At 40.8% G+C, this 22,164-nt stretch overlaps 1 protein-coding gene across 1 annotated transcript in view; it reads right to left on the reverse strand.

Annotated features, from left to right (window-relative positions):
* Positions 1–250: 250 nt before the first annotated feature.
* Positions 251–22,164, reverse strand: part of NTRK3 (neurotrophic receptor tyrosine kinase 3) — a 414,336-nt gene continuing 392,422 nt past the window's right edge. The window contains exons 17-19 of the mRNA XM_052659381.1: positions 8,434–8,475; positions 4,463–4,621; positions 251–436 (exon numbers count right to left, since the gene is read on the reverse strand). Coding sequence (XP_052515341.1) covers positions 251–436; positions 4,463–4,621; positions 8,434–8,475 — 387 coding nt within the window. The remainder of the gene's footprint in view (positions 437–4,462; positions 4,622–8,433; positions 8,476–22,164) is intronic.

Genomic DNA, 22,164 nt, shown 5'->3' on the forward strand with positions numbered 1-22,164 from the left:
ATCTCTCTGTAGATATAGATAGATAGATAGTTAGATATATAAATATATATATATATATATGCCAAACTGCCTTACAGGGTTTTTCTCTTTCTTTTTCAGTGTTGTATGTGTAGCAGGCACTTGAGTTTATATGAAGATGTTTGCTTCAGTCAAGGATGGAAGAAAATAGTCTGTGAGGTGGAAAAGAGGGATGGGGTGAGGCCAGGAGAGAAGAGGCAACAGAATATGGATTTGTGACCACTGGCCACTGCTAGCCGAGGATGTCCAGGTAGATGGGGGTGGCTTTCCCCAAAGCATGGAGGATCTTGTAGATTTCCTTGATGTTCAGCCGCTGCTGTGGTTCCCTCTGCCAGCACCCCAGCATGACGTCATACACCTCTTTGGGGCAGACTCGGGGCCGCTCCAAAACACGGCCTTGGGTGATGCACTCGATGACCTGGAAAAGGGGAGAGAACAAGGAAGTCATCGCCAACGCTCAGCTGTGGCCCAGCGGCTCAAACTCAGCAGAAGGCTGCGACTTCAGTGATGCTCTTCAGTAAAGACTGGGCTGGAGAGCAGAGTTGCTCGTCTGTCCTGGGCATGAGTTCCAAGTGCTAGGACCCAGCATTGGCTGGTCCAGGCCCCTGCTGCCCTTTGCACTCCATCTCTGCCTATTTAAATTGGAGGATAATTGCTTTACAATGTTGTGCTTGTTTCTGCCATATAACAACGTGAATCAGTCATATATACATACACACACACACACACACAAGGGCTGCAGCCCACCAAGTTCCCCTGTCGAAGGAATTTGCCAGGCAAGAACACTGGAGTGGGTTGCCATTCCCTTTTCCAGGGGATCTTCCCAACTTAGGGACTGAACCCAGGGTGTGTGTGTATACATATATATATATATCCTCTCCCCCTTCAGACTCTTTCCTAACATCCCCATCCTGCCCCTCTAGGAGGTCATCACAGAGCACCAGTCTGGGTGCCCTGTGTTATATAGCAACATCCCACTAACTATCTATTTTATACTTGATATTGAACTGAACTGATGACAACATATGTATCAATTCTACTTTCTCTATTTCTTTAAAAGTCCTTAACACTGGGACCAACTGCCTGATTCACCATTGCTGAGCTGGGTGGCCAGAGAAAGTCAACTGGCCTCATAGGATCTCAGCATCCTTACCTGTAAGATGGGTACCATCCCTTGACCAACTCCTTTAAGGACCAAATGAGGAGGAAAAAGGGTTGTCTGACTCAGTGTACCAAAGGGGAGGCCACAAGGAGGAGCAGGAAGAAAGCAGGTAACGTATAGTTGGACCATCCCCAACTGGAAACTCAGGACCATGCCTGTAATTTGTGGTTGAAGTCCAACTCCTCAGAGTGACTCATTTGCTGCCACTGTGAATTTTTAAGATTCCATCTTCCAGTTCTCAGATTATTTGAACTTCTTCCTAACTCTCGCTATGTAACCTTGGGCAGCTTACTGACTCCAAACTACAGTTTCCTCATTTGAAGAAAAATTGTGATGATAAAAACACACAGAATCGTCTCTAGGCAAGTGCTTTCCTGGTGGTTCAGTGGTAAAGAACCTGCATGCCAATCCAGGAGATGCTAGAGACTTGGGTTTGATCCCTGGGTTGGGAAGATCCGCTGGAGGAATGCATGGCAACCCACTCCAGTATTCTTGCCTGGAGAATCCCTTGGACGGAGGAGCCTGGCATTGCAGAGTCGGACACAACTGAAGTGACAACATGCGTGCATTTCTAGTAGAGAACGTGAAAAGTATTATTGGGTTGGCCAGAAAGTTTGTTTGGGTTTTTCCTTAGGATGCAATGGAAAAATATGATTAAACTTCTTGGCCAGCTTCACATTTCCCCCTTTGGTCCCCATTAGTCTATCTGTAGTCTTTTTTACTTATTTATTTATTTTTACTTTTTGAATGTGCCGCATGGGATGTGGGACCTAGTTCCCTGACCAGGGATGGAACCCACACCCCCTGCACTGGTAGATGGACTCTTAACCACTGGGCCAGCAGGGAAGCCCCTGTATGTGTAGCTTTTACCTCCCTAGGCTGCCCCCACCAGCACCTTGTCTGCAGCGTAGCCCATGTCTCTCTGGGGCAGCTTGTCAAACAATCCCTGTGTCCGCACTCTCTTGGTCTTCCCAGTCTGCAAAGGCCCACTAGGCTCTGTTCTTGGCCAGTCTGATAGCTCTCCCGCTGCTCATGTTCCCTGCTTTTATTTGAGCCTTGTCTCCATCCTCTATTACCTTCACCTCCATGAAAAGAGGTCTAGTGGAAACTGAAGGAGCGGCTGCTAGGGCTAATATTAAAAGCACTGGGATGTCTCCTCCTCTCCAGATTGCCAATTTGATAGAGAAATTCATCATCGGTGACTTCTAGGACTTGACTGCTGGGGTGGGTGGAGTGGACAAGGAAACTGGGGGCAGGGGGAGGGGGCGGGGAGGTAGGAAGCCCACCTTCAAGGCCAATGCCTAACTAAGGAGTGTCAGAAATGACCTTGTTTCCGAAGCTGAGGCAGTTTAGACATCCAGGACAGATTGTCTGTTGAGACCAATAGAGCCCTCAGCCTAGAGTCCCCCTTTCCACTAGAGACGGGAAACTACATGGGGGCTGTGATCAGGATGCTTCGTGTGCCTGAATGCATGCAAATGTGCCAGGATGTGTACACACGGATATGTGTATATGCATTCGTGTGTGTGTGTGTGTGTATGTGTGTGTGTGTGTTTACCACCACCCCCTACCCAGGAAAACAATAGTTTTGTATGTGTCTGTGTTAGCCTGTCAGTCATGTCCAACTCTTTGCAGTCCCATAGACTGTAGCCCACCAGGCTCCTCTGTCCATGGAATTCTCCAGGCAAGAATACTAGAGTGGGTTGCCATGCCCTTCTCCAGGGGATTTTCCCAACCCAGGGATGGAACCCAGGTCTCCTAAATTGCAGGCAGATTTTTTACCATGTGAGCTACCAGGGAAGCCCATGAAGCACCATAACAAATGAGTTTTGATATACACACTTTCATTTTTCTAAGAAAAGTTATTAAAATATATTTTCCTGCTTTGGGAAATGTCGTCAGGACCCATTCCATTTCCAAATGATAACATATTATAAGTTTAAAGAAATGCCTTCTTTTCAGCCTTTGATATTTACTTAATTAAATGGTCAGGGTACAGGAAAGCCAACATGAACATAGCTTCCAAAAAGAAAGACACTTTCTGGAATATTTAGATAGTATTCTAATATTAAAAGGTCCTCGTGTTCATGTTTTCCCAGAAAACAGACCATAGACTGCAATCTTTTATAGTTCTGCTGGGTTGGGAGACCCAGCCCTTTACTGCCTACAAACTGGACTGAGTTCCCTGGGGCAACACAGTCACTCAGAAGCATCTTGTTCTGCACCACAGCCCAGGCCTTCTCCAGGCAGAAGCTTTCACCTCTGAGACCAGGCCAATCCACTCCAGAACCCCAAGCAGTACCCCTTCCTTTGTCTTGAATTTCAACAAGCATTTGTGTGAAAAGTCCTGAGTTAATACAGGCTAATGTGCTTCGGAAAATGCCTGGCTTTAAATGTGAGCTGTTATTCAATTTGATGGCTAGCACTTTTTATTAATACTGTACATCAAAAGTATAAAAAGGCATAACGTGTATATCACTACATTTAATACTATGATTCATCTTACTTCCAGAAGTCCACACACAGCTCTATCAGGTGCATGAAATTTGTCTTCCCCATCCACCTTCCAGCACATCTCTGGGCTTGGCCTGCCTAACGCCTCTGGGGACCCAGATGATCTGGTGGACTTAGTAGTAGGTGTTTCCACAAGACGGCACAGTTGAAAAACCTCATAGTTGTTTTTTTGTTTTCACTTTCTGTCTTAGTGAAACTTTTGTGATTTTTTAAAGTGTAGCAGAGCAAACAGAGCTGTGCCTTGCATCTCAATTTCGCCATCTGACTTCATGCTCTCCTGACAATCACAGCACATTTCCTACAGTTATGCTTTTTTTCTTTTTCCTATCAAGAAGGTCACTCTTTTCCTGCTTCTGCCGACATTTGCTCTGCTAGCTTCAAAACCCACCCAGTGTTTTGCACACTCTTGTCTAGGAGCTGGCTTCAGATATCTTTTATCAGCCTCCCACAGGTCAAGGTTCCCACCTGCCCCTTTCTTTCCTTTTTTTAAACTTTTTGTTTTATATTGGGGTATAGACAATTAACAGTGTTGTGACAGTTTCAGGTAAACTCAGGCAACTCAATCATACGTATACATGTATCCACTCTCCCCCAGTCCCCTCCATCCAGGCTGCCCCATAACACTGAGCAGAATTCCTTGTACTGCACAGTAGGTCCTTGTTGGTTATCCATTTAAAATTGAGCAGTGTCAACATGTCCATTCCAAACTCCTTAACTATCCCCTCCCCCCACCCCATCACTCCTTCAGGCATCTGCCCCCTTCCATACTTCTGTGTTTGAGAGCTGGAACCATGGCTGCTTTCCGTAGGTGAAGATCTCCCAGAGAATCACCCCAAAGCTCCACACGTCACTCTCCGTAGTGAACTTCCGGTACATGATGCTTTCAGGGGGCATCCAGCGAATGGGGAGCATGGTATGTCCTCCCACCTAAAAGGGACCGAGACAGAAGCACACACAGAGTGACCCAATGACCAGAATCAGTTGCATCAGCCTGCACTCTTCATCTGCAGATGCCCTCTTGATGCATCTTGTTCTAAGACGGCCAAATGGGATGCAACTTTTGTGTCGAAGGGCCAGTGGAGATGCTGACCTCCAAGCCCTAGGATGCTAGAGGCAGCTAGGGTAGCAATTAGAGATCACACCTAAGGGAAGGTAGGCTCCTTGGCACGGAAGCTCAAGAAAGATTACAAGATGATTTGAAGTGGGAGAGAGGGTTTCAGAATCTGGTAATACAGTCAGATCTAACCTTGAGAAGGAGTCCCAAAGGAAGTCACAGAATCACTGAGTGAGTCTAACAAGTCTCAGAGGATTTGCAGACATTAGGTTAGACTCCTTGGGCAAGGAGGTTAAAGCACAATGTGGTTGATGTGCCCCCAGTCTGTGGAACTATGGCTTTAGCATTTATCTGACAATCTTGAATTTCTCACTGCAACTTCGGGTTTGGAGAGAAGGGGATAGGGAAGTTCAAAAGCATGAGAGATCACATGCTAATAAGAAATCAGGTGGACTACAAGAGCATTCACAGCCATTCTTAGTAAGATCGCAAAAGCCAGGAAGGAGAGTGTTTTTTTTAAAGTAACTCAAGGAAGACATTGGGCTACCCCAGTGGCTCAGTGGTAAAGAATCCGCCTGCAACGCAGGAGATGTGGGTTTGCTCTGTGGGTTGGGAAGATCGCCTGGAGAATGAAATGGCCACCCACTCCAGTATTCACACCTGGGAAATCCTATGGACAGAGGAGCCTGGCGGGCTATAGTCCCTGAGGTCACAAAAGAGTCAGACACGACTTGGTGACCAAACAACAACAATAACAAGGACTTTAGCCAGCTGCGGATCTACTGATCTGACAGTCCAGGATATGAGGAAGAGACTGCCCTTCAGGCTTTACTTCCCTGAGAACAAACAGTAGGGAAATCCTCACTGCCCAGCAGGTTAGACATATTATTAGCATAAGTGGAAGAAAATTCACAGCATGCTTTAGAACTCATGAACTAACTGCATCATTCATAAACAGAGCAGCAGAAATTGGAACTTCTGGCTAACACATGAAACTTGTTAGAAAACTGTTTTCCACTGATCGAAAAAGAGCTCTCTATAAATGAGCTATTATGAGGAATGATGAATTGAAGCTCTCATTTCTATGGGCCAGTTGTAAGAATTATAATCATAAACACATACGAAAGAATGAGTTGCTGAAGATGGGCAATCTTGTTACTAAAAAAAGAGATCATGTTTGCATTATCCACAAAGTATTTTAGAAGGTAAATGATAATATGGATTTGCAGAAGTTGTTTTCAACCTGGGGTTTTATAATCAAGACAGTTCTGCATCAAGTGTAAAGACAAATGAAGATGTTTCTTTCAGATAAGTGAAGACTCAGAGAGTTTACCACTCATGGCCTTTCAGAGAAATAAAGCAGAAAAATTAATTGAGGATGTACTACAGGAAAATGAAAACAGAATCTAAAATATACAATGAATTGGAACGTAACAAACAGTGCAAAGCAAATAAGCCACAGAAACACAATCTAAATCAAAATAATGGTCAGTACTATGTTAGTTAAATGTAATATAATTACTAATAAAGGATTTCTGTAAGACAGAGGTATAAAGTAAATAATACCATTAATAATGCTAATAGTAATGTCATTGCTACTATTAACAATATTCTGGAATGAAACTTTTAGATAATATTAAAAATAAGTGCATATAAGAGTAAATAGGGAAATAATTAAAAGCCTGATAAAGACTCTGCAAGGGAATTTATAGTCTTCAATTTTTGTAACAGTTTAACTTTAAATGTGCTTGCTAAAATATTAATGTAGCTACTAAAAGAATAAAAATAGTACATATGGTTTCCAAAGCAGTTTCAGGAAAATAGAACCAAAAATCTCTAACCAATACAAAAAGACCACAAAAATGGGGATAATGGTGAATAGCAAGCACAAAATGAAAAAGAACTTTAAATTACATCACTATAGACAATGAGAACTAATAGGCTATACTACCTTTTAAGTAAAGAAAAAAATCTATGTTAAAAAAACCAAGATGCATGTTATCTAGAAAAGACATGTTTAAAAGGAAATAACAGAAAATATTGAAAATTTTAAAAGAATTTTAAAACGTAACAAACAGTAAAAAAAAATACTCAATATATGATGTATGTAATATTTAATACATTGATACATAAAAATAAAGGGCAAATATAATTGGATAGATAATATAACTTGAATAGATATATTCAATATATGTAATACATATGAAAATATCCATATATAAAGTATATTATATATAGGCTATATAATCAATATAGAATATATCAAAAATTAATATACATATGAAAAATATTTCAGAAAGTCAAGAACTAAGTGAAGACAAAGTGATCTATATTATATCTGAAGGTGATAAAATTTGCCATTATGAAAAATCACAAACTAAAAATTAACAGCAATAAAAATGTATAAAAAAGTAAAATACGTTATAAATAAAAGAAAACTGACAAAGCTACAATTACAAAGGAAAATTAAAACACTTATTATGCAAAATGACAGAGCAAGAAGACAACAAAAATAAAGATACATTTTAAAAATATAAATAATGAGTTTTAATTGATAGATATGGGTGATGTATGTATCTTTCAGCCTTCTTAAAAAGTTGCATATTATTTCCAATTACCTAAAACATGTTTACAAAAACCAATCACATATTACCCTAAAAAGAAGTCGGAAATTGCAAGAGAAAAAACAAGGTAAACTAAAGTAAAAATAAGAGAAGAAAAGCTATTCTTTCAAAAGATGCCCAAAACTACCAACATCCTTTCCTGACTAATAGTGCTAATTCATTAGTAACAGAAGGTAAACTTCCTTTATTTAATACAGTAAATATCATATTTACTGATAAAACATTGAAAGCATAGATGGTATCTTCTATTACAGATTTGATGCAAAACTCTGTAAGTGATCCTAGTCAATACAATAAAGCAAGAATAAAAACAAGATAAAAATACTGAAAAGGAAGTCAAACTATCATTGTTTGCATATGATATGACAGTTCAAAACAATTAGCTATAAAGCAATTAGAATCATTTTATGATTTAGTAAGCTACCCAGACATGAAATGAATATACAAAAATCAAATTACTCTCATGCACCAGTAGCAATGACTTCAAAATTCAATGAAAATTAAACTTGTTTGTACAATAGCAACAAGAGCAACAACCAAAAAAATGTTTAAAATTCCTTGGTATAAACCTTACCAGAAAATTTATGAGGTCTATGTAAATATAACTATTAAAAAACATAAAAGAAGATCTGAAGACATGGAAAGATGTGTCTTTTCCTTGGATAAGAAGACTCAGTTATAAACTTCTCATTCATCCCAAAATTCATCTAAAAATTGAGCACCATCTAAATAAAACCCTCAATGGCATAATGTATGGAAACTGACAACGCAGTACCAAAATTCATCGAGAGGAGCATTTGATTAAAAAAACTAAGATATACTTGAAATAGAACAACAAGGGATATTTGCGCAATCAGATAGAAAAACACAATATCAAACTACAGGAATGAACACACTGGGTTATTGGCATAGGAATAGACAATTTCTTTGATCAATGGAACAAAGTAGAGTCCAGAAACAGACTCATGTATCAATACTGGAATTAATATATGAAATGATGGGTTAGTAATCAGTATAGGGACAATGAACTATTCATTTAAAAAGTACAGTTAGATACCTACCTCACACCATATACAAAAATCATTTCCAGATGGATTAAAGAGCTAAACATAAAAAACAAAACAATAATCATATTAGAAGAAAACTTAGAAAACTATTTGTATAACCTCAGGAGAGAAAGGCCTTCCTAAATAAGACAAATGGTCAAGAAGCCATAAAGGACAGAATCCAGAGACACCCCTGGTAAAAATTAAATACTTTTGCATGGCAAAATACAAAATAAGCATAGTTAAGAAACAAATGGCATATTTGCCATATATGTAAGAAGGAATTAAAATCCATACATTATAAAGTGTTTTCTTTAAATTAGTTAAAAACAAGAAATCCAACAGAGAAATGAAGAACAGATGATTCACAGAAGAGCTACAAATGGCCACAAACACATGAAGAGATGTGAGTTAAAACAATAAAGAGACACATTCTTTATCATGTGGGGAAAATGAAGAGACTGGTACCATCCAGTGTATAAAAAGCCCGAGGAAAGAGTTGTTCGTTGCTAAGATTGGGCAGCCTTTTTCAAGGGCAGCCTGGCAGAATATGTCCACCCTAAAGATGTTAAGTGCCTTTTAATTCAGCAATTTTACTTCTAGGAGTCTTAGGAAAATACTTGCTTATGTAAGCAAAAAATACTTCATTGAAGATATTTTATTTCATTGTTTTTAAGGGCAGCAATTTGTTCATCATTAAATGTATATGCAGCACTTGAAAGGAATGTAGTAGAGTTATGTACAGTGATATGTAAATACGTCCAGGATATATTAAATGAAAATGCAAAACATTGTAAATATATATTAGCATTCTCATTTATGTAAAATGTGTGTGCATAAGCAAATATATTAAAAGGCAATAACGTATAAGTCTGTAAATGCATAGCAAAAGGCCCAGAAAGATAGTCATTAAGCCAGCGATTTCCTCCAGGAAGGAAAAGTGAGAGAACTGACTACAAAGAAAACTCCATTTTTCCTATATTATGTATTCCTATGCTGTCTGTTCATGAGCATGTACCACACTTGAAAATTTTAAAACAATAAGAGGAAGAAAACTAAACATATGACTAAAGGGAAACCAGTGGACCTAATTTATTTATGTTCTAAATCAAAATATTTTTTGAGAAAAATTAGGTTTTTGATGAAAGCTAGTGGAATGGTTTATTGTACCTGGTTTCTTGAATGAAAAGGAAAAGAGGTTAGAAATATGGGAACATTTCTCTTAAATGAGAAATGGTAAATACCGGATTCTTACAAATTGATGTGGGCTGTTTACCTCATTTGATGATTCTATACATAACCCAGAAGAGCCATTTCAAATTGAAATTTCCAAATGTACAAAAAGAGAAATCTGAGTGCGTTGGTATAAATTTTGAGGAGTTTAAGTCTCTGGACCGAAAATGATCAGAAAGGTATTAATCAGTCACAAAGTTACCGCTAAGAAGAATTTTATTAAGATTTTCACTGGGTGGCATCACCAGTGTGGGTGAAATTTATACAGCATTCCTCCAGAATTGGACTAAACTGTTTCTAGTGGACTGTGATGTAACAACAACAACAGCAAAAGCAATAAATTGGAAGTCAAAAACCCTGGGTTCTGATGTGACTTTTGACAAACTCTTAACCTCTTTGAATTTCAATTTCCTCATCTGCAACATAGAAGTTAAGCAACAGCTGTGTCTAAAGTGAGATGATATATTCAATATATAGAAACCCACCAAGCATCATGAAATACAAGAGTATACACATAAAATGCAGAGACTGTGTCCTGTGTGTGTGTGGTGAGCACCAGGACAAGCCTGATTTCCTAGACTGTCCATATTTCCCACAGGTCTGCCTAGACTGGACTTCCCTGGTGGCTCAGATGGTAAAGCGTCTGCCTACAATGCGGGAGACCCGGGTTTGATCCCTGGGTTGGAAAGATCCCCTGGAGAAGGAAATGGCAACCCACTCCATTATTCTTGCCTGGAACATCCCATGGACGGAGGAGTCTGGTTGGCTACTGTCCATGGGGTCGCAAAGAGTCGGACACAACTGAGCGACTTCACTATCTATCTATCTATCTATCTATCTATCTAGCTGCCTAGACTATGCTGATTTTCCTTCAGAGCTGCCTGCATTCCTGTATCCTTCTCTCATATTAGAGAGATCCACTCTGGGAAAGTTATTGGTCAAATCCTTCCCAGGTTAAAATAAATACACACACACACACACACACACACACACACACACACACACACACACACACACACATATAGACAAATATCCCCATGATGAAACCTAGCCAGGCAAGCAATGGGTGAAATAATAATCTTAATAAGAATAATCTAATTAATACGCACTGACTATCACTGGATGTGATACACACTGGATGTAACATACCACTGGATGTTACACACACTCTGCATTTAAGCCTGTCTCTCATACTCTGGTAGAATTCCCTATGATCCCCATTTCACAGATGAAGATAAGGTAACTTGCCCAGGCACTGCCTGAGAAATTCTAGTTAATGATCCAAGCTCTCAATGAGATACACTAAGAATCTGAAGCCTGAGCCTTTGAACAGGAAATATACAGGAATAAGGCAAAAATTCCAAGGAATGAGTCAAGAAAAAAATAAGTCCCTGGAGATCTTTGGATTATACTACCTTAGGTAACTCTTCCACCACTGCTATTATTGTGGATTCAAGATGCTTGTCAGCCTGACCTTCCATCACATATTTCCATTTCACCTTAGGATGTCAGTGGCCGCTGGTGATCATCGCCGAGATCCATTATTTCATGAGTGGCCACAAAAGGGTGACATTCTAATTCGAGCATTCCCTTTGCATATATCAGCTGGAAATCTTCCATGAATAAGAACTTTCCTTTGTTAACTACTGGTTACACTGGTGACAGTTTATGTAGGAACTCCTTTTATCTACCAGTTTTCAGAATAATGAGTTCCTTCTCTGTATGTGTGTGTTAGTCTCTCAGTCGTGTCTGACTCTTTGCAACCATGTGGACTGTAGCCAGCCAGGCTCCTCTGTCCATGTGATTCTCCAGGCAAGAATACTGGAGTGGGTAGCCATTCTCTTCTCCAGGGGATTTTCCCGACCCAGGGATCAAACCTGCATCTCCTACGTTACAGGCAGATTCTTTACTGTCTGAGCCACCAGGGAAGCCGGAGTTCCTTTGCTAGCATCCTCTGAAGGTGACCAGTGAGAGGCTTATTTGAGAAGCATACTTAATTATTTGTGCATGTGTGTGTGTGTTTACACATTTGAAGTGTTTCAGTCAATTATAATTTCTCTTTTTGATGCTTACTCTTCAATCTTTGGCCAGTAGCAGCCTCTGCAAGCTGGCACGTTTCACCAAACCCCAGTGGTCTTTGATAGCATTCTTGCTTTCTGACATGAGAAAAAAAAATCCTAGGCTCATTTTGTCCACTTGCTGTCCTGGCCCTAACTCAGTTTTTTGTTTCAAGGAGCCTTGGGTCCTTTCAGTGGACAATGGAATTTAGGGACCACGTGATGGAAGCCAGGAATACTCACCTCTGTTAGGTTGATCAGTATTTATTTCTAGTGGAAAACACTAGGCAAATATTTCCTTTGAAAGGAAAATATATCATGAGTTCATATTGATTTTTTCCAACTCAAATTTAGGATTACAGAGTTTTACTTAATTTTTTTGGTTTTATTTTTGGTGTGTTTTTTTTTGCTGAAAATATTGATTCTTACATTAGTAATATTACTTATTTTTTTATCCTAATATATATACATTTTTTAAATTCAGCTCAAGGTCATTACCAACAATATGATTCCTGAAAGCTGTCTTTGCAGCTTTACTCATCTTTAGGATGTACATACTAGGGACACATCTAAGACATTGCTGTGTTTTAAAGTCACAGGAAATAATTCCTCTCTGAGTGGCCAAGTCATCAACATAATGTGCCGGTTTATTTGTTTCATTTTGCTTTTGATTTGTAAGAATTGCTTTCCTTTTTCTTTCCCATTCAACATAATATTTTGTAGCAATGCAAAAACCATTACATGATTTTAAAGTCAAACCCAAATCAAGGTACATGACCCTAAGTCGAGTTTCATCTCTGCTCACTCCCTCCATCCTGCTCTCCTCCTCCCCTGAAGGCAACCATTTCATGCTTATTTTCAGTTTATTCTTCAATTGTTTTTAACATAAGCAAATAGGGATTATATCATTTTCCTCACTTTCATAGATGGAAGTACCATACCATATCTCTTATATACTTTACTTTTCCCCCCATTAGGGTTCTCTCTTTCCTTTTCTAGCTAGATTGGAGCCCATGTGCATGACTGCACCACAGTTTACCTAATCAATCCACTGTTTATAGGTCTGGGATTGCTGCCATTCTTTCATTATTGCCAACAGGGAAACACACTTTTTACATATAGCTCAGGATGTTTCTCACTCCTTCTAAAAGGTGATAGCCTAGAATTCCCATAGGATAATAGCCTAGAATTCTCATGCAATATAATAGGCAGAGACTATTATATGACCACTTAAATGAATTCAACCTAAGGTCCATATAACTTTGGAAATACACGCAATCCTGGAACCTAGCAAGGATAGTTTTGAGTGACCACTTAAATGAATTCAACCTAAGGTCCATATAACTTTGGAAATACACGCAATCCTGGAACCTAGCAAGGATAGTTTTGAAGGTTTATGCAGATCCTTAACTCTCTTACAGATTTTCTAACACTGAGAACCCCCTGTGGTAAAGCAATTTCCCTGCCCAACTGTTCATGCACACATACACGTGTGCACACACACACACATACACACACACATGCACTCACACACACATGCTGCCACTCTCAAAGGGGAAGACAAATGTTTCACTCATTCTAAACCTCAGGAGAAAAATCCTACAGACCACAAATGAATAAACTCTATGAAATATTAGTATAGGTGTTGAAAATGAATGTCTCTAGTGACTGGGAAATAAATTCCTTTGCAAGTCCGGTGGTTTTTAATGCTTTTCAAACCACTGAAGGGGGACAAACCAAAAAGAATTATCAACTGAGAGAAGAGTAAAAAGGAATTTTGATAAGAGACCAAATGTGATTTTAGGCAAATAACGAAATATGAGTTGTAGTAATAAAACACTTTCCTTTCCTATCCATTCATTTATTGTGAATAGTGTTTCTCATTTTTTATATTTATAAAAATAAAAAAGCAGTAATCGAACTGATTCTGAACCTTAACCTTATTCCTTATTTTAGCACTAAATAATATTGATTAATGAATACAGGCTAATTGGAAGATATGAGATGGATTTCCAAAAATATTATGTGCCTTATCTTTCATATGCATCAAAAATTGTTATATGTATTATCTGATTATTATTTTGATTTACTGCCTATTTCTGTATATTACTAATAATTATGATGATAACTCAATCCAAATCTCTTAACATCTAGAAACTTAAGGCCACTGGTCATTAAAAATTAAAGTCTTCATACACATTTTTGTGGCCTTCCCAGGTGGCTCAGTGGTATAGTATTCATCCGTCAATGCAGGAGACAGATACAGGTTCAAGCCCTGAGTGGGGAAGATCCCCTGGAGGAGGGCATGGAAACCCACTCCAATATTCTTGCCTGGAAAATTCCATGGAGAGAGGAGCCTGGTGGGCTACAGTCCATGGGGTCACAAAGAGTCAGACACCACTGAGCATGCACACAGGCATGTATTTTTGTCACCTAAATTATGACAAAATGGCCAATAAAAGGCTTTCATGCATAAAGAAAGAATCCATAAGGATATTTGGTGGGGAAGCTGTAATGAAACTATAAATTCAAGAAGAAAATGGAACCATGTAAAACTGAGGGTTTACGTACTTGTTCATGTGTTTAATAGATGATGGATCAAATTGCTCTGGTATTTAAAGTTCATTAGATGCATTAAAGGAGTAATGTGTTTTTAATGTCAATATTTACAATGTTGTGGAAATGGCATACTTATTATAAACATGTGGAAGACTTTAGATGATAAATTGAAACATGCAAAGGGGGGTACATTTTTTAAAAAATTTGTTTAGGGGGCATTAAAGTTTGAAGATCATGGGGACATTAAAGATTGAGCATGCAGGGTGCAAAGTCTAGAGTCTTTCTGGCTAAATTCCGTCTTTCTCCATGGCTGTATCCCACCCATCTTCAGGCCTACAGCTGTATCGTGGGAAAGATGTGAGAGAAAACCATAACTGAAAACAAAACATGCACCACAATGTTCACGGAAGCACTATTTACAAAAGCTAGGACGTGGAAGTAACATGCGTGTCTATTGACAGATGAATGGATAAAGAAGCTGTGGTACATTTATACATAATGGAATATTACTCAGCGATGAAAAGGAATGCATTTGAGTCAGTTCTAATGAGATGGATGAGCCCAGAGTCTACTATACCAAGTGAAGTAAGTCAGAAAGGGAAAAACAAGTATCATATATTAGCTCATATATGTGGAATCTAGAAAGATAATACTGATGAACTTATGTGCAGGGCAGCAATGGAGATGCAGGCATAGAGAACAGACTTATGGACACGGGGATGGGGGTGGAAGGGGGCGGTTCAAAGAAGAGGGCAGGAGAAACGGAGGGAGTAGCGTGGAAGTATACAGACTAACAGTATACAGTGGGAATTTGCTGTATGACTGGAGAACTCAAACTGTGGCTCTCAAACAAGGGGGAGTGGGATGGGGTAGCAGATGGGAGGGAGGTGTAAGAGGGAGGGGACATAGGTATGCCTATGGCTGACCCACGTTGACGTATGGCAGAAACCAACACAATATTGTAATTATCCTTCAATTAAAAATAAATAATTAAAGAGAAAAGATATAAGAAGAATCTATATAAAAAAAAAAAAAACAAGAACTACAGCCTCACCTCCATCCTCCTGGGGTGCCTGCCTGAAATCCCTCAACCTCATTTCCTCCATTCAAGCCTTCAGCCCTCACTCCCGGCTATGCCCTGAGAGCCAGGAGTAAGCAGGACTGAAGGGTAGAAAGAGAGAGCTGCAGGGGCTGCCAGGCTTGGGTTCTGCCGGGGGCAGGATGCCCTGGGGCAAAGTGCTCCTGGCAGGAGGTGAACCTCCCAAGCGGCCACCCCTGTCCACAGTCACCCCATCCCTTCGCTTTGGATCCTCCCTTTCTTGCACAAGGAAATCGTCTTGCTCGTTTCTGTTGGATAATGCCAACTTCCTTGCAGTCAGAGGGAATCCAGCACTGTGTTTTAAATAGAAATTCTGCTGACCTCAAGAAGACTCTCAGTTCTGTCCATCTCATTACACAGAAAGGGAGGCAATTTCTTCACAGGACACATACAAGCCCGCTTCTCTCCCAGAAGTTCAAAACGTCTATCCTCACACACATCTGACAAGGTATAAAGGAGACAGAGTGACCCATATATGCCAGATAAAGGAGCCAGGACCCAAAGGTGAGCAAACATGGGGCATTTTTGATACCCATAGAGTGATTCAAGCTTTCTCTGAAATCACTCATCCATGGGGGCCACGTTGAATCTGTCAACGTAGATGAGAGTGGCAACTGCTTTCTGAAGAGTTACAGAAACGTTGCAATGTACATTAACGGCAAAATATCTTAATTCAGATTATCATTAAGACTGTCATGCACAGTGTCATTTTTTATTTATTCAATTTTAATCTTTCTTGATTGCATGTCTCAGGACATAGGAGAATCTCCATATGCATTAAGGAAAAATAAAAGTTTAATCTATGCTTTCTTTGTCCCCTGAAAGTCTCTTGGTTTCCCAAATGCCCCAGCAGCTTTGCCTCTTAAATCTAGGTCTGCGGGTCTGAGCAGTCCATCAGCCAGGGCTGGCAGCCCCGGCAGGAGCCCCAGCAGCCACCAAGCACAGTCTTTAAAATCACTGCCGCTCTTATTCAGACCATGCCAGACTTATGGAGGGTCTGCAGTGTTCACCCACATGGGCTGCCCATCGGTATTAGTGACCTCCAGTGCAGACACACACTTCCACACACTGGGAGGGAAACTGTTTAGATAAACATATGTGTGTGCCAGCCACACGCAAGTGGATTGTTGTTATTGTTCAGTCGCTAAGTTGTGTCTGACTCCTTGTGATCCCATGGACTGCAACACGCCAGACCTCCCTGTCCTTCACCATCTCCTGAAGTTTGCTCAAACTCATGTCCATTGAGTCGGTGATGCCATCCAACCATCTCATCCTCTGTCACCCCCTTCTCCTCCTGCCCTCAATCTTTCCCAGCATCAGGGTCTTTTCCAATGAGTCAGCTCTTGGCATCAAGTGAGCAAAGTATTATGTAACTTCTCATAGACGTAAACTGAAGATCATGGCCCCAGTGTTTTCGGAATTCTTTTGAGGCAAGGTGCAGAGGAAACTTAGAAAGACACCACTATAGTGCTTCTCCCTCAAAGCAAAGCTTTATGATAGCTTAAGCAAAAGACATTCCGTTTAGCAGAACCTCCATGGAATGGCTCTTTCAGGCTGAGCCTCTAGCCTGGATTAGGAAAAACCCTTGGAGTTTTTCAAAAACACAAGGAGTGTAACAGTGAAGCTATTGAGCAGTGTGAGCCTGGAGGATAAAGAGGCCCATTGTGATTCTGCTCAACTCTCACCTAGAGCTGCATCTGCCAGGAGCAACTCCTCAGATAGAAGCCCCAGGAACACACACCTTCTATAACTTCCCCTTTGGTTTTCTTCTTTCTAAATTCTGTCTAAATGTTGGCAGTCATTCTGAGACCTCATTGTCCTTCACTGCCCCAAGCAATATATATTTTTATACAGCCTACATTACAAGTCCAAAGATGTGGGTTGAAATATGATTTGGCTTTTGTTTTCTTTTCCAAGTGCCCGGACTTGGAGCCTCCTGGTTGATATCTTCTCATGGAAACAAACTTTAGGGACGGTGCAAAGCTGGATGGTGCAAAGCTGGATGGAACAAAGCTGGAGATCTCAGCTCAGCTCAGATCCATAGATCACCCTGGACCCAGACTGATCCATTCAGACTCCAAACACATGCTAAGCATTAATGGGTAAAGGAAGGCAAGAGAATAAAACCTCCTTGAGATCAATCTAGATTTTTAATTTACCCTGTAAAGCTCAGGCACCAGCAGGTGTTGGTTTAGATTCAGACTTATTTAGCAAAAATAAGGTAATCCCTTTCAAGCAAGAATGGCTTTTCTAATATTTAGATGCCCTTCAAAATATGGAAAATATAACAACTGACATTGAAAATGTACGTATAGGATGAGGAAACAGAGGACCCAAAAAAAGCAAAAAGAATAATTTATAACTTGGCAAACGTCACTTAGCAAAGCAACACTGTGTGCTAAGTTGCTTCAGTTCAGTTCAATTCAGTTCTGTCGCTAAGTCATGTCCGACTCTTTGCGACCCCATGGATTGCAGGTCCAACTCTTTGTGATCCTATGGTCTATAGCCCGCCAGGCTCCTCTGTCCACAGGATTCTCCAGGCAAGAATAATGGAGTGGGTTGCCATACCCTCCTCCAGGGGATCTTCCCAACCCAGGGATAGAACACGTGTCTCCTGCATTGGCAGGCAGGTTCTTTACCACTAGCGCCACCTGGGAAGCCCCATAGCAACCCTAGATGTTTAACTTCTGAAGAATTGGCTTTCTAGGATGCAAAATGAAGATAATAATGAGGTATACAGAACATGTATAGACACTAAATGTGATATTAAATGAAACAGAGACATGGCAGGTTTTCAATACACACACATATGCATAAGACTTCGAATCGAAATCTTTCTTAGAAGGTGCTTTTTCTCAAACACTATGTTTGCTGAATGAACAGCACTTCTTCACTTTTCCAGGGACTTGGACATTTTCCTCAGAGACCCTTACAACAAAGAGGCACCGTTTTTGATTTCTGGATAAGGAAACCGGCTCAAGATTGGAATGTCAGCAAGTGTGTGGATAGAGGCCAAGCTCAAAGTTAATCCACTGCCACACTCCAAATCCTTCTCATTGGGGATTTTGTGGGTTCAAGACAATTCGTCATACAAACACTGGCAGCAGTTGAAGGGGCTTCTAGGAGCAGCATGGCCACCAACCTGGGTCCTATTGGAATATTTGACTGTTTACCAAAGCAGGATTTAGACACAGGAAGTGCAGTTAACGTGAATCTCAGGGAAGACAAGCCTGAACTAATTAGAACAGAGCATTTCCCTATGAACTGGACTCAGTAGCTGCAGCGCCTATGAAAAAGGCCTCAAGGGAAAAAAGAAAAAAGCAAGATGATTTGGATTTTAAAAAGCAAAGACTCAGATGGGATCTCTTTCCTCCAAAAGCAAACCCCATGATAAATTGTCTCCTCCAGCCATCTTCTCAGGGAGATTAATAACAACATCAATAATACTTCCTATAAATATTCCATCAGCCTTAAGACTACAGCATCGAATCCCTTAATCTTGATTCTCGTTTTATAATATCATCTTAAGAGGCTGGGCTTTCCCTCCAAGTGCAGTGGGGAACAGACAGCAGATGTACACCAACAGCTCCACGAGATAATGAGCTTTTCTAATAATCACTGAAACAGAGCCGGTTGGATGGCATCACCAACTCAATGGATATGAGTTCGAGCAAATTCCGGAAGATGGTGAAAGACAAGGAAGCCTGGAGTGCTGCAGCCCATGGGGTCTCAAATTAGGAACTGGATTAGGAAGTAAATTTCAAGTGTCCTTGAGTATGGCTCTCTCTCTCTCTTTAAATATATATATATATATATATATATAATTTATTTAGTCATTTATTTGGCTAGGCCAGGTCTTAATTGTGGCACATGGGATCTCTAGCTGTGGCATGCAAACTCTTAGTTGAGGCATGTGGGAATCCTTGACCAGGGATCAAAGGTAGGCCCCCTGCACCAAGGGCGTGGAGTCTTAGCCACTGGATTACCAGGGGAGTTCCTGGCTGTTTCTATATAGGGCTTCCTGGAAGGAGAAGTCTTCTTGGTTTTGTGCCACCATAAGAGGTTGAATAAACCCTTGCCTCCTTTCTCCTGCCTCCCTCCACTTGCCCTGTGCCTGTAATGAAGCATTTGCCATGCTCTGCTTGTAGTGTTTAGTGTGGGTTGAACACATCAGCTAGAAAAGCACGGCTGTAGCTACAGGTAAAATCTGCTACTTCCAAACCGCTCCAAATTAATCATTCTAGCCGGAGGGAGACGTGGGCCTTTGGGCTCACCTTTTGTTTTATTAACTGCCAACCAAAATGCCAGAAGTGGCTGGGGAAGAAGCACAAAATGGGGGACAGGGAATGTTTTGCATATTTTAATTACTTGAGTAAACAATACATACCGCAGCAGAAACCTACCATCAATGGCTAAGTCCCCAGGCAAAGGGAATTTGGAAGAGCGTCATGGGACCTGACATAAAACACACACAGCTCCTCCTTAGACTAGAGACTGCCTTATCTGGCTTCCCTGAGCTGGAGCAAAACTTCTAGTTTCTCCCCTCACTAGCTGCTGGAGCAGCTCCAACTAGGGCAGGAAAGTGAATACACAACTTTCCACATACTCAAAGCTCCCTGGAGAATTGAATGCCCCTCTTCACCAAGTGGAAAGAAGGATTCCTCTTTGAGTCATGACACAAGACCTATCAATTCTTCTTTCTGTTTTCTTTTATTTCTTTTTTCGGTTTTCTTCACTGGTTTATTTTTCCAAATGAGCAACAGGCTGTTTAAAAGATTTTCAATGATATATTAAAATGACAAAGCTTTTACTGTTTGAAATCTAAATGAAAAAAAAAATTATAAAGGCACATTTGTTCTGGGCATTTAAAACAATTCTAATGAAAGCACTGAGGAGAAGCGTATCTGATTTTGTTCACTCATCCTGTCCGTATGTTGGTGGAGATGGATGTCTCATTCTTTTTAGTATGTGGGCTGCCCCAAAGTGAGCACAGGGCATCTTATTCTTTAATTACTGCTTTGTTTTATCCTTTGTATCTGAAATTACCTTTAATTTGTTTAATATTCATTGTTTAGAGCTATGCCATTTTCCAAGTACCTGTTAGTTACTAGTATTTATGTGTATCAAGAGTGTTTAGTATATTCTATTTACAGTAAACTAATCTCCAAAGATTTCCTTTTGAAAACTCTTTTCCTCCTTCTTAATTTTTGCATTCCTTACTGTTTTACTAAATAATCAGCGTTCTTTGATCATTTTTGTGCTTACATGTTTTAGGGACAAGACCTTTAGATTCTAAAAGCAGGACACTTGGTGCCTGAGAACAGTGATCTCACAGATCACTGGGTGCCCCTCTGGCAGGATCACAAATATGAACCAGCGGATAACATCCTCCACCCTCATTTTAAGATGGGGATTCAACTTAGAAAAAAATAACAGGGTTAAAATCTCAGGGAAGCCTGCAAATGGGTGACAGCTGCCAAGTGATTGATGAACAGACGTTAATACCACGGCTATTTTTTAAGCATCAGAGTTTCCTCTCTAGCCCTTCCCATGTGAAATCCCAGCAAAGAGTATATAGGTTAATCTAGTCACACCACCCTTACAGTGACCTGGGAGGAAGACAGGCAGAAGGGAGATCTGACATTAAGGGAAGCCGTGGAGTCCAGTGGGGAGAGCACTGGACTGAGACTCAGATCAGCTGAGTTGTTGCCCTAGTTCTACCAGGGAGTCACCCTGTGCCTTTGGCACCTTCTGCTTCCTTTCACTCTCAGTGTTCACATCGGTAATAAGCACTGGACTAAGATTCTTCACCACCTGAGAATGATATGAGGTTGTCCAAAGCAAAATTTTCTTATCTGCATGAGTCAGTATACCAAGAGGACTGAACCTAAGCTCATCTCAAGGCCCTTCCCAAGGGATAGGTAGGGACTTTGGGAAGGTCATGTACATGCTGTTATACTTAAAATGGATAACCAACAAAGATCGACTGTATAGCCCATGGAACTCTGCTCAATGTCATATGCTAGCCTGGATGGGAGGGGAGCTTGGGGGAGGATGGATACATATATATGTGTGGCTGAGTCCCTTTGTTGTTCACCTGAAACTACAACATTGTTAATTGGCTATACCCCAAAACAAAATGCTTTTGGAGTTTAAAAAAATAAAATTTTTTTTAAAAATTCTCATTCAAGGCCCTTCTCAACATCAGCAGCCTTGGCAGCCTGACTTTGCAGTTGTGTGTGCATATATACGCACACATTCATGCACGTGTGTGTGTCTGTGTGTGTTGCAGGCAATGGGCCAGCACTTGGGAACTCCAGGGCCCTGTCTTAGGTTTAATCACACCACCTGGCTCATCCCTGGGCCCCTTGTCCTTGTTTATAAAATGGTAGGATGAGGGAAGAGAGTTGGGCTCATTGACTTTTCAGTATCATCGAGTTCCAAGACACTGGTGATGTGGTGAAGCAAAGACTGGATAACCTCTGGATGCCCCTCCCAGGCCTGGGAGAAGGTTAGAGTTCTGAGACCCACGAGTTCCACACAGCCCACTCCTCTACGACTGGATCCCAGGGTGCCTTTTTGCAGTGAAGGGTGTGAGCCAAGGGTAATCTCAGATGAAAGGACTGGGGGAGCTGTCCCTCTGCACAGCATCTGGCATCTCGGGCCATCATCCGAGGCCTGCAGCTGTGGGCTGCTCCACCTCCCCTTATAAACAAGCCCCACCTCTTGGCTTCTCCCTCAAGGTCAAAAGGAGGGGGGAGACTGTTCTGAGGGTGAACCCAGGAGAAAGTCTTAAAT

Source organism: Budorcas taxicolor, chromosome 21 (assembly GCF_023091745.1).
Source record: "Budorcas taxicolor isolate Tak-1 chromosome 21, Takin1.1, whole genome shotgun sequence".
NCBI lineage: Eukaryota > Metazoa > Chordata > Mammalia > Artiodactyla > Bovidae > Budorcas > Budorcas taxicolor.